Genomic DNA, 13,962 nt, shown 5'->3' on the forward strand with positions numbered 1-13,962 from the left:
CTTCTAGGCCGCCTGAGTTTTATGTCACTGCCCCCTCGCAGCACCATGCCTACCTTCCGCACAAAGAGAAAATAATGATTAGATTCTATACACACCACTAACAAAACATCGAAAGGTTCTACCTTTCTTTTATGACGTGAAGTCTCACCAAGGTAGGGCCCTTTGGACCCACCTCTCAGGAATAAAGCACAGATGCACAATAGTTAGAAATACAACAATATTCCCCACCCTGCTGAACCTCTAAGCACTATGTGCATGGAGAGGTGTCAATCAAGCTACTACGAGGCTCTTAGCAAGTTTCTACATTTATATTCGTATGTTATTGTTTCTAACCCATCCACATGACATGCTTGCAAGAAATTTATATTTAACAGCATATTATGTTAGACTTGGGCCAAAGTTCATCTTAGAAGATGTCAACCACAATATCACCACCTCTATCAGACAAAACTTACTTCAAAAACCATAAATAACATAACCAATGAAGTGAAAAATTACACACATATAAAGATACTTAAAACATGCTAATAAAATTTATTGTGAAGCTGCATTTTTCTTTTTAGGCACAACTGCAAAAATATCACAAGAAGACCAGAGACCAGCATAGATTTTATTCATTCTTACATCTCTTCAAACATATGGTAATCATGTTCTATACATAAATACACAAACATATTCTAGTTCTACAATATCCACATAAAACCCACATTAAATATGATGACAGATTGTGGGAACTGAAGAAAAGTGAGTGAGAACTTTAATCCTACAAAAGCATAACTCACCAGCCAACCGCTGCTCTGAGATAAGTCCTTCACCCCAGAAATATAATATATGATTCAAACTTTTCTTCCTAGTTTTCTTTTGTTTTCCCATTTAAAAAAAAAAACTGATATTAAAAATATTGAAAAATTATATATAAATTTGGAAAAGTAAGACACTTGCTTCAAAGTCCAAGCTAGACTTAACCTTAAGGTTTTGCTTTAAACGGGCGGCTTCGTGGGTGGAGTTAGCAGTGCAATTGGGAAGGCTTTTAGGTGATGGGAGTACATGAATACATTGCAATGAGAAAAGAAACTTTGGGGAGGAATAGGATATCTCACTCCACCAAGTCCAACGATATAATTGCTAAGAGCAACCACATCAGTTTTTTCATTTTACACATCCATTTTTACACTAAAAACCTACTTTTTATATTTTACACATCTAATTTTACAAAACACCCACATCAGTTCATCTATTCTACACATCTTTTAATTAAATAATCAATTTTCTCACATTTTTTTATTATTTCTCTAACTACCCGATATATATACGTGCCTCTCTCTCTCTCTCTACCCATTTTTGTTTGTTGCTCTCTCTCTCTCTACCTATCTCTCCCTCTCATTCAACTCTCACTGTCCCTCTCTATTCCCATCTCTACCCATCTCTCTGTACCTAACTCTCCCTCTCGATCAACTCTCCCTCTCCCTCTCTCTGTACCCAAATCACCGAGCTCCGATCCACGAGCTCTCCCTCTCTATCAATTCTCCCCAGCTCCGATCAACAATCACCGAGCTCCGATCCACGAGCTCTCCCTCTTGATCAACTCTCCCCAGCTCCAATTAACAATCATCGAGCTCCGATCCGATCTGATCCACAATCCACGAGCTCCGATCCAAGCTCCGATCCACGAGCTCCGATCCGATCCGATCCACGAGCTCTGATCCATAGGCAAGACCCATGAGCTCCGATCCAGTCAAGTACCGATTTGTGTTTGTGTATCTCTTTTTTTTTTTTTTTTTTGAGCAAGTGTATCTCTGTGTTGTGATTTGTCTGTGTGGATTTGTTTGTGTGTGGGTGTGTTTGTGTGCATCTGAGGAAAAGAAGAAGATGAGGAGAGACTGAGTTTGTTGAGCATGGAGAAGAGAGAGAAAAAAAGGAGCGAAAGGAAATCAATAAAATATTGTATAGAGGAGCTACAGTAGTCGTGTATATTTACACGGTTACTGTAGCTCAGGGATGAATTTGCACAATTTTAGATAGTTTTACACCCATTGATGTGGGTGTTTTTTTTACCAAAATGTGTAAAATGGAGGGTTTTTTTTTTGTATTATAGAAGATTTTAAAGGGGCTGATGTGGTTGCTCTAAGTGGAGAGAAAATTTTGCTTTTTACTCCATAGACTTGTAAACATAAGAAGGCCTATATCTAGAGGCTATATGCCTATATCTAGATACTGTAATTATTAAATTGGCAGTTGTATTGATTAATACAATTTACATAGTTTGGAGAATTCGGGTTAATTCAACGGATAAGATTTCTTATTAGTTTAGTTTTGACTAGTGACATGATTTGGGAAATTTCAGTTAGTTCAATTGATAAAATCTCTTATTAGTTTAGTTTTGACCAGTGACATGGTTTGGAGAATTCCAATTAGCTCAAATGATAAAATTGATAAAATTTCTTATTAGTTTAGTTTTGACCGGTGACATGATTTGGGGAATTCCAGTTAGCTTAAAGGATAAAATTTAAAATTTCTTATTAGTTTAGTTTTGACCAATAACATAGTCTGTAAAATTCTAATTTTGTGATACATTACTTATACATCAAGTATATTTGTGACCTCCAAGAGTTGCGTCTCATTACCTAGTTTCTTCTTGAACCATTAGAGGGTGTAGGGAGGGGGACCTGGTTTTTTCAAAATTCCCCCCCCCCCCCCCTCTATTTATCAATATTTTTTTAACTATGCCGAAATTATATTTAATAGCACCTTCATTTTAAAAAAATATATATATATATATATGTGTGTGTGTGTGTGTGTGTGTGTGTGTGTACAAACACTCATTTAAAGTAGTAGTTTCTCTTTTCTTTTCTTTTTTAATCTTTTAATATTCTCTATTTTACCATACATAACTCATTAATTTTAGGATAATTTAAACCATATATTCATAATATATATAGTAAAAACTCTTTTTCTTTTCAAAAAACAAATTATTTTTGATTTTGCATTTAGAGAGTTAGCGATGTTTGTATTTCTAGTGTTGGCCAATACCAGTCCATTCGGTCTAGTTCATTTTAGTGATGCTTTAAGAGGAAAGGTTTGTGTAGAAAGAGGGGCTGCTTCATTGACAATTATGTTACATTCTTAGCATAATATTAGTAGGTTCTTGATAAAATTACATTTTCTTATGTTATTAAAGTCTTGAATTTGTTTAAGGGGATATAAGTGATGTATTTACTTAGGTCAACATTCAAGATGTATAAAAGATAAAACATTTGTAAAAAGTACTAGAAACTAATTTCGACAATATATTACATTATTTGTAAAATGTCTTGCTTTATATAATAATTGAATGTAATTCCTTTAAAAACAAAAAACCTACAAAATTTAAAACACTTTCAAATAACAAATATATATATATATATATATAACTTAATTTAGAAAATCTAATATATTGTATTAACTACACTTTTTTAGAAAATAATCACATTATTTTAAGAAGGGTTTGAGATTAACACTTATAAGTTTTATCTACTATTTTCATTTTTCACTTAACAAAAAAAAAATAGTCACATTTTCCCTGCGACTAGTATTAAAATAATTACATCAAATTCTTGTAAATTAGAGGAAAAAAAAATAAAAAAATTTGATTAGTTTTACAACAACCTATTTGGTCTTGAAATTAAAAATCCCTACACATTTTGGTGTTCTAGTCACATTTTATACTTAATTTTCAAGAGCCTTATATCTCAATTGACGCCTCCTAATGTCTCAGGTTCAAATCTCTCCTCTATCATTGTAACTATCAAATTGTTATAAATTAAAATTTATAAAAAAAAAAAATAAAAAAAAAAAAAAAAAAAAAAAACAACAACAACAACAACAACAAGCTCTTTGATGGATTGGCAGATTCTTGTTCAAACTTCATTAATTTTATTAGAAAACTAATAATCAAACCAGTACCAATAACAATAGTAGTAGAAGTGACAATGATAATTACCTATTAAAAAAATATATTAGAGGAAAAAATTTTGTTGAGAGAAGAGATTAACCATTTGTTAGATTTTCATCTCACAAAAAAAATTGTGTAGTATGTACAAGTTTAAGAGACACAAAAGTGGGTAGCAGCCAGCATGAAACTCCAGCAACACTCATTGCAGATAATTCTCTTTAATTATTGTAGACCAGCAAAAGGTTCAATCTTTCAAAGTCATAAATAAAGAAAATGAATATATATATATATATATATATATATATATATATATATATATATATATATATATAACAACTCGAAGTCTTGGCCAAGTAATTGTTTCAATAGAAAACGTGTGTGGAAGATGAAGCAGAAGTCCTGACTGGTCATCAGAGAGAGAATCCACACTGCAAGACAGATGCGGAAAATACCAGAATGTGTTAAATTGAGAAGCACTTGGTATACTTCCCAGCATGATCAACTGAGACATGGAATCTCTAACATCCAAGAAATGTGATGTGTATAGGCCAGATCCACATCCAATTTCGTATATGTAACCAGAAGATGGGCTACCTGTCAATTGAGCTATGCTTAAAACTCCTGGGCTTTGTGAAATATCAAAAAACAATGCTTGATCTCCGAAGTTCTGCATCTTCACCCATTTCATTGTTGAAAAATTTAACTCATAAACTTTATGTTTTCCGCATGAAATTGCATAAATCATCAGGTTCTGTTCACCAGAAACCAGAAACCGACAGAGTACACGTTTCCACTTTGCATTGCGATTTACTTTCAGCAGGGTCACATAAGGATGAGAATTCAGATTTAGTACCCCAATATCAGCATGAGTAGTTGTAACATATATCTTTCCCTTAAAGACAGCTCCATCAATAATTTTCCAATGATTGTTTTCTTGACTTCCATCAAATTTGCCACTATAATCATATACGGTCCAACTGATATCTGTGGATCTACAGAACTGTAAATATGGGCACCATGTGGAAAAAGCTATGAGTACATACTGTGGCGAAGGCATAGCTAAAGAAGCTAGGGTGACACGACAAAATTGTTTGGGAGGTCTAGGGAAATACAGTTCATGTCCTGTAAAAGGATTCAGAAGCCAAATTTGGGAATCTGCTGTACAATACTTGTACTCCAAGACAAAGTACCCACAAGTGATCCCAGAACATGATTTTCCAGTAACACTGGGAAATATTTTCTTGTACAACCTTTGATCAAATAAGCTATAGAAGTAAGCTATCCTAGCATTCTTTGATAAGAAGAGAGCAAGTGGAGGTTGGGATGCCATAAACTCTTTCCTGTATTCTGCAACAAATGACCTCCATGTACTACAGACACAACCAAACATAAGATACTCTATATCACTTAGCGGCTTTGTAATCAGATCAAGTAAGCGCCAGGGAGCTCCGACCATGGCCTCCAATTATTATCGTCAGCCATATTTTTCTTCTCACCTAGAAGCCCCCGGAGATTTATGTCCCTGATGTCTACCATGCCTACCTACCCACGAAAAGAAAATATAGATCAGATCCGATATTTGATACTAAACAAACATCTAACAATACTACATTCATAATATGCCAACTAGTTTGAGTGTTTAGGTATGTAAATGACTTAATGTATATAAGCCATTGCTCATATACAAAATACTAGAATAACAATATGCATTACAATGTGCAAATCTATGCCACAATGAAGAGTGAATCCTTGGCCATTGCCACATCAAAACTATTTCACTCACCTGTCAATGAAGAACATAAATAATTATATATACAATATAGGAAAGTTAAGGGCGCAGCCAGTAGGCATAATCATCTTTGCTTCTTTAATGGCTACACTTGGTATGTTGCAGTGGCCTCACCGCCTTAGATTTCCATTGATGCTTAATATATAGGAACTAGATCATAATATATAAATGATAAAAAATGTTTACGAATACTCCTAATTAGTGAAATATTGTATACAAACTAAAAGAAAAAAAAAATGGAACTATATATTTTTTTGTATTCTTCTAATTAATGTTTCTGGATACATAGTTGGACCAGAATAACAGCATTAGCACTTCTGTCTGTCAAAACTTACTTCAACCACCATCATCAAATACATAATCAAGAAAGTGCAAAATGACACACATATTTCAGATACTCAAAACATGCTTTGAAGTACAAGTCATAATAGAACTTAAAGCAAAAACTTAAATCCAAGGCTGTTCTGTTCATTATTTAATTTTCATTTAGTTTTCCTATGGTTTCTCAGTCCCCAAGCAAACGGAAAGCCCATAAAAAATCTGACTACATATGGAGATATGACCCCACATGACCCCATTATTTAGGCTCCTTTTGTGGTGCCTTGCTTGACTACATATGACCCCATATTGACGTGTCCACAATTCTTTTCAATATACATTCAAAAACACTAACAACAGTAGCACTACCTATAAATCCCAAATTTCCAATAAAAAACTTCCTAATAGGCCAAAAAATAAAAAATAAAAACACTTAACGATAGTAGCACTACCAATACCAATTATATGCCAACAACACCGGTAAAAGAACTGACAGAAATTGGATACAGAGCATCTCCCCTGTGTAAACTGGGGCTAGAGTTTGAAGCATTGGTAACTGCTGCTTGTTATGACAATGGAGATCTTGTGATGGCTTTGATGGGTAACAGCAGCTATGGCTCCGTCAAGGGTGTCTGTCCTCTCTCTGTGCCTTTGAGTAGACTTTTGCGTTTGGAATGTATTTTTAGAAACCATCGGGGATATAGAGAGAAGAAGAGCTTAGAGAGGTAGAGAGAATGGTTAGTTTTAGAGAGTCTGTCGCATTAGTTTTAGAGAGGTAGGGTTTTGTTTTTGAGTGAAATAGGGTTTTTAATTTTAATTTTAATTTTTTAAATATTGTGCTGATGTGGAAAATTGTAGAAGTTTCAAAATTTTCGATTTTATCTGTATAATAATATGTATGTATATATATATATATATATATATCCGAAGCTTTTGAAGCTCCCACAATTTTTCACGTCATCAATACTTATATAAATAATAATAAATCTATTTTTTTTACCAAATACAAATTACAAACACGACTCTTTTTTTTTTTTTTTTTTTTTTTTACTGAAGAAGGTAGAACCCGATTCTTATTAAAACCTAACTACAAAAGAACCCTCTCCTTGAAAAAAAAAAAAACTACAAAAGGAGCCTAAACGCAGAAATCGGCTACAACCTTCTCAAACCTATCTCATAAATGCAAAATCAACCCTAACAAAACCCTCGATCAAACTCTCTCTATTTCAAACTCACTCCCATCTCCTTCTTCTTTTTCTTTAACTCTCTCATTCAAAGGCTTCGGTTTTATATATATAACCGAAACTTTTAAAGCTCCCACAATTTTCCACGCCATCAATACTTATATAAATAATAATAAATCTTTTTTTTTTTACCAAATACAAATTACAAACCCGACTCTCTTTTTTTTTTTTTTTTTTTTTACTGAAGAAGGTAGAACCCGATTCTTATTAAAACCTAACTACAAAAGAAGCCTCTCCTTGAAAAAAAAAAAAAAAAATACAAAAGGAGCCTAAACGCAGAAATCAGCCGCAACCTTCTCAAACCTATTTCTCAAATGCAAAATCAGCCCTAACAAAACGCTCGATCAAACTCTCTCTATTTCAAACTCACTCCCATCTCCTTCTTCTTCTTTAACTCTCTCATTCAATGTAGCTCCCTCCTTTTCTCAGCCACAACTCCTCTGGTTGATGTCAATTTTGATTCATGGTTATTTTGTTCTTGAGTTTTTATCATCTGGGTATTGATTATTTTTTGGCCCCCTTTCTGGGCATTTGATTTTCAGGACTGACTTGAAGAATTTGGATCCTTTTCCGTTTCTGATGTTGGACGATTTTTCAGGTATGAAAAATTCCAATCTGATCTTTTTCAAGTTTCAATTTTATTTGATTGATATGGGTTAAAATTCATATTGAAATTGGTTTAAATGGAATAGAGCCTCAAAGTTATGTTTTAATTATATGTCTTCAATTAGGTTTTCTATCGATATAGGGATTTCAAATTCTATAGGTTTTGTAAGAAAACATTGTAAATATCGATAGGTTTCATAGTGGAGATAGTATCAATTTAATGGGTTTTTTTCTGTGTTTTTGAAAGGTCTGAGATAATTCATATTGATGTAGATTGTGGTTTCAGAATTTTCAGTGATATGTATGGAATGTGTGTCGCAGATGATTATGGTTTGTTTCAGTTTCGGGTTGCTGGAGTTTTTAATATCATTTTTTATCCGAATTTGTTTTAATTTAGGCTTATGTTTGGGCATGTGATTTTTTGAAAGAAAAAGAAAGACATGTCTTTCCATTTGATTTTTGAATTTGATTGTGATTATCAATTTTTCATATACTTACTAATATATTTATGGTTTCTATGTCTTATTGTGGTACAAATCGAATACGTTAGTGGGGTTTTGCAAACTTGGGCTTCTTCCCAGTTAAGTGATGGTATTATGATTTCTTTTGATTACATTTTTGTTTATGGTATCTTAATTTCTAATGTTGTTTCCACTTTGCAATTTTTATTTTATGTTAAATTATGCTTGATATGACTTTTGATTTTAGTTCTAATATCACATTAGCTACTGAGCATGTGAATCTGTTTCCAACTACTAAAGCTTAGAATGACCTGTTTTTTATGCTATCTTCCAGATCTTGCACATTTGTTTGCTGCCTCCTAAAGATTGCAATCTCTGTAGTTCTATACCTCTATAATCATAATGCACCTGGAAAAAAAATTCACTATAGTTTGTCAAATATTTTTTCGAAATGTTAAAAGCTCTTTTTTAGTTAAAATTCTTCCTATATGTATATATATATATATATATATATATATATATATATATATGATAGTACAAAACTGATCTCTAATCTAAATGATTTACTAAAACTTTTGGGTTTAATTTACAGTTAGTTGAGAAGGATCCAGAAGCAGCTATAGTTTTGACAGACATACATTGATCCATGTCTAGGTTTAGAAATATATATTATGTTACTTTCTTTTTTGCTTGCTTAGAGTTGCAAAGGATGTAGGAGTTAATTCTCTCGCTGTTGTTTTTGCGAGTTTGATTCAGGTGGTCATGTACTGCACTATTATTGATCTTCGTTATTCTATTTTTTACAAATTATTTTAATTAAAAAAACTTAAAAAAAATACTTATTTTGCAGGCTCTACTTTCATTTTTAGATAAAGAGCTACATAACTGCATCGACTCAAGGTTTGTTAACAATTTCTGTAAAAAAAATTTTAAAAAAGTTCAGGTTGCATAAAAGTTATATATAAATAGTCAATATAAAACCAGTAATCAGATCATTTACTGCTTTGCTACTAATACATGCATTGCACTATTTGTCTGATGTAGATAGTTTTGTTTATGGAATCTATATTTGTTCATTATTCTGTTTACTTGCTAGATAAAAGAAAAAAGAGAAACAAAAAAAAAAATGACTTTTGTTTTTAGACTATTTTCATTTTAAAAATTTTTAAAAAGTATATTTAACTTAGCTGAGTTGTTATACAAAATAAAAGAAATATTTCTTTTAAACGGTTGGAACATATTGTTTATTGCGATTGTTATACTCATTAAAATTGTTTATTGTTGTTTTTCCAATAATTCATTGTGAGAAGGTAAAATATTTCCATTAAATGCTTGGAAGGTAAAATATTTGTTTTCAATCATACAACCTACCCTTGAATATTTTGTATCTATAAAAATTCTTCTCTTGGCTTCAACTCAAACTTTTCTCATAAAGAATACTACTTTTGTTAGTGGGAAAGAAAGGAAAAACAGCTACCGTACATCATCTATAAAGGAAAAACCAAATAGCTCAACAACCCAATCTATTATGTGTTAGACAGCACCTTTAAAATAATATACTCGACTGTTTTGTTCTTATTACAGAATCTGAATCTAAATTCCCAAATTTTTGAATGTTTACATAAATTTATGATCTTTTTCACTCATTTTTATTGCATTAAACGACGTCGTTGGATTATTTTGGCATTTTAAAAGGTGCAGGAGTGGTGGAGAAAGTAGAATTAGAGGTGGAGATAAAGGAATATAAGCATGAGGAATTAGTTAAAGCCCTTGAAAACTTTCAAAACAAGTATTATATCTTTCTATTCTTTTTTTTTTTTTTTGTTTATCTAATTCTTTGACTGGATTGAAAAGAATTAGATTCCCATAGGTGTATAAAATTTATTAACCCTGACAAACTTTAGTAGTTTTGGAAATCCTTAAACATTTTTGGCAGTCATAAATAAACAGTTAAGTTCTTTCTCAATCTAACATTTTAATCTATTTAGATTTTTATAATTTTGGGTGTGTTATTGATGGTTGATATATGTGCGGATTTGTTTGGTCTGTTATCCGCTCATCATGTTAGATTGAGAAAGAACGCTTGGCGAGCTAAAACTTTTAGAGTTACTTCCTTTCCAATCGAGTCTAAAATCTTAACAATTTATGTTAGGTTTGTTAATTCTACTTCCAACAATCTCCCTCTATGTTCTTGATATTTGGTTCTTCATTTTGTGAATTTTAATTATTTTTATTTTGCTTCATTCATCTCTCTTCAAATATTACGATTATTTGTTGGTGATATTTCTGCATTATGGTGTTTTTAAAACAAGGCTGCTTTTGAATCAATTTGTATCTATGCTAATGGTGTATATATTGAGAATTTTAATAATAAAGGCATGGAAGATTTTGATAAAATCATGAATCTAAACTTTTGTTGAGGGCTGCAAAAGTAGGAAATGAAAATTCTGGAACTCTGCTTTTGTCTGCACAGTTTTGCAAGGCAGGAAGCTTATGATGGGAGGGCGTTAGTTGTAGAGCAGAGAGAAGAATGAAGCCATCCAAGAGAGACTCTTTGTGATACAGTGTAGAGTCAACAACAATATGCTTGCACTTGTTTTCTCATATTTAATATGATAACTTAAACAAGTCTTATGAAGAAGGTTATTTTTATTGATAAAATATAGTTAGTGAAGCTGTCCCCAGGAATTTAATAAGATTTTGTTGTGGGAGCTTCAAAAGCTCCGGTTTTATATATATATTAGTTATTAGTGCAGGTCATATATTTTACTTTCTGTTAGTGTTTCTTTTAAATGTGATATGTAATCTTTTGATTTGAAATTTTACCCTTTTTGTTGTGAATGCGCAATAACTAGTGATAGAACATCATATTATTTTTAATCTACTCAAATTGTAAATCACACCAACAAAAAGTATGTAAGCTTCTACCTAGAATGAACATTGTAAATTGTTTCAAATGAGCAATAATTTTCTTTATTGTGAGTTATTCCTTAAAATCCAAAGCGAAAAGGTTCATTTAAGTTGACTAAATTTCTCTCACCCGACAAAAAATGCATTTAATTTGATTTAAAAAAAATATTTAGCATTTCTAAGAACTTTTCCGTGCATCACTCGAGTTAGCGACTAGTATATATATATATATATATATATATATATATATATATATATATATATATATATATATAGATAAGTTTTTGTGCAAATAAGGACTCAAATCAATAACAATAAATAAACAGAAAATAAATAATAAACATACACACAAAACACAATAATTTACATGGTTTAACAAACTTCCTACCTCTAAGGCAATGACGAAAAAATTTCATTATAAAATTAAGGAAATATAATAGTGCATAATGACATTTATCAAGAAATTCAAATCTCAATTACTTTCTAACTCTCTCTACAATGACCGACTTGGGCTTGGCAATATAAGGCACACGGGTCAACTTCAGTGGGGATTGGTTGGTGCCTAATTATCAGCACAGTAGTTCAGCTAGTCAGCTACTGTCACGGAAGCTTGGAAGAGAGGTTTTGTTGTTTGTTCTTCTCCTTATAGCATCATCATCAGCCGTTGTAAAATTATGTCATTTTAACACATCAAAACACTTACTTTATTATTTAACCACATCATTTTACAATACGTCATTTATCACGTATTTTATTCTTCAATTCTATATATTAAAATAATATATACAGTGTGGGGAGTAAATGGGCCCAAGTGGGCATATGGGCCTTTGGGCTGTAACATGGAGGGCCGACCTGCTCCAAGATCAAACTCTATGAGTCAGCCCATACGCCGAGGGTCCGAGGATACAGCCGAGGGAGAGTTTCACCTCGGACAGATCCAAGAGAACTCAAAATTTCATTATGAAGGTCAAAGTACAACTCTGGAGAGACCAGTGGTTAAAAGGGGACATCCTGAATCTTCTAGATGCACCAGTATTAAAGAAATATCAAGAATAAAGGCTACCACCTCCACATTAAAGGCTCTGCACCTACCTCCCTGGCCGCATTAATGGGGAGGTGACCCCTGAACAGTGAGATGGAAACTTCTAGTCACTGTTCAAAAAGTATCAGGGAAGGCAGTATAAAAGGGGGGTAAAGGCCAAAGAAAAAAGGGGGATCGGAAAACTAAGAAAGAAATTAAGAACTTGTAATTTTGAAGGAAGAAAGAGAAATAATAAAGAAATAGTCCTCGGCTTGAGTCCGAGGAGACCCATTTGTCATTATCGTTCTTTATTTACTTGTGTTTGCTTATAAAAGCCTGTTATCAAGATCCCAGCGTTTCTAACCTAGGTTTCAAGCCCACACTCTACAAATCTTATTGTTTAAGGCTCATTGGGCCTGAACCCGTGATTGTCTTTGGGTCCAGGTGCAATTGTGCACTTACATACAACATATTAAAATAAGAGAAAAAACTGAAGATTCTAGTTTGTCATCCCAATAAGAGAAAATGGTGCAGTGCATGGTGGGAGAAATTTTTTTTTTTTTTTATATGAAAGAGAAATTAAATATTGTTCAAATTCTAGTTTGCCATCCAAATAAGTTATGGAAAATGCTGTAAAAAAAAAATGTATTTCTCTTAACATGGCTCAATATTGCTAAAATGTTGCGTTTTAAAATTATTTTATTTTATTTTATGGAACAAGATTCTTCTATTTTACTTTAAATTGAGACCGTGCATTTCATAATTAAAATTTTGTTTCGTGAATTTAATAATTTACAAATTATCAATTCATTTATGATTTTTAAACGACAGGACACTATATATACATTTAAATTTGTAATATTTAATTTGATTCTAATTTTTACAAGATTAATGAAGTAGTCATTTTAGCAAGATATGATAAATCATGATAACATTATTTTTTGATAGAATTATATTTTTAAGGAAAATATTATTAGAGATGTAAACCTTTTTTCAAAAACTTTTACAAACTGCTGATGTGGTGAATGATTATAGGCAGAGGCAGAGCCAAGGGGGGGCGAGAGGGGGCAAGTGCCCCCCCTGACTCCTCCTAAAATATTCCATATGTGCTACTATTAGGAATTTTTTTAAATGCATTACCCTCCTTGATGCAGAAATCAAACACAAATAAGGAAAAAGGCTTCTTGGCCCTGCTGAAATAAAGGGAAAATGACAAGCTTACCTAATGCCCAATAAGTCAATGACAGCGTGTAAGAAAAAAAAACAAAAAACAAAGAAAAAGTTTCCTGACACAAGAAAAAATAAATGGAAGAGTTTCCCATAAGAACAATAACACACACCAAGAGCTTTGACTTGTCAGCTGTTAGCTTTTAATTATCATGCACTTAAGCTTAGCATAATAATAATAATAATAATAGTAATAATGATAGTAATAATCATGCATTTTAGTGTCTTTCTTATGACATTTCAATTGATAGTCCTATATTTTACACAATTTTTTTTGTCCTCAATTTCTTGACATTTCAGTTTTAAATTGTGGGTTTATGTTATGAACAAAAATTTTAATTATTTTGAAAAAAAAATAGAAAGTCGAATTTTACCTATAGTTTCAAAAACAATCAAGAAAAGATAGTGAGACATGTATACAACTTTGCAATTAAATTGCTATACTTTTAATATTT

The 13,962-nt window shown here is 32.0% G+C and overlaps 1 protein-coding gene across 1 annotated transcript; it reads right to left on the reverse strand.

Annotated features, from left to right (window-relative positions):
* Positions 1-559: 559 nt before the first annotated feature.
* On the reverse strand, positions 560-5,387 carry LOC142633323 (uncharacterized). Its single transcript, XM_075807552.1, has 2 exons — positions 4,384-5,387; positions 560-569 (listed from the first exon to the last, which is right to left on the reverse strand). Exons 1-2 carry the CDS (start codon positions 5,385-5,387, stop codon positions 560-562), a joined length of 1,014 nt encoding a protein of 337 aa, XP_075663667.1.
* Positions 5,388-13,962: the final 8,575 nt, after the last annotated feature.

The sequence above is a fragment of the Castanea sativa genome, chromosome 1, assembly GCF_040712315.1.
Source record: "Castanea sativa cultivar Marrone di Chiusa Pesio chromosome 1, ASM4071231v1".
Lineage (NCBI taxonomy): Eukaryota > Viridiplantae > Streptophyta > Magnoliopsida > Fagales > Fagaceae > Castanea > Castanea sativa.

Excerpts from the sequence above, each read along its gene's own strand:
- LOC142633323 (XM_075807552.1), bottom strand. The coding sequence starts at position 5,387 with ATGGTCGGAGCTCCCTGGCGCTTACTTGATCTGATTACAAAGCCGCTA.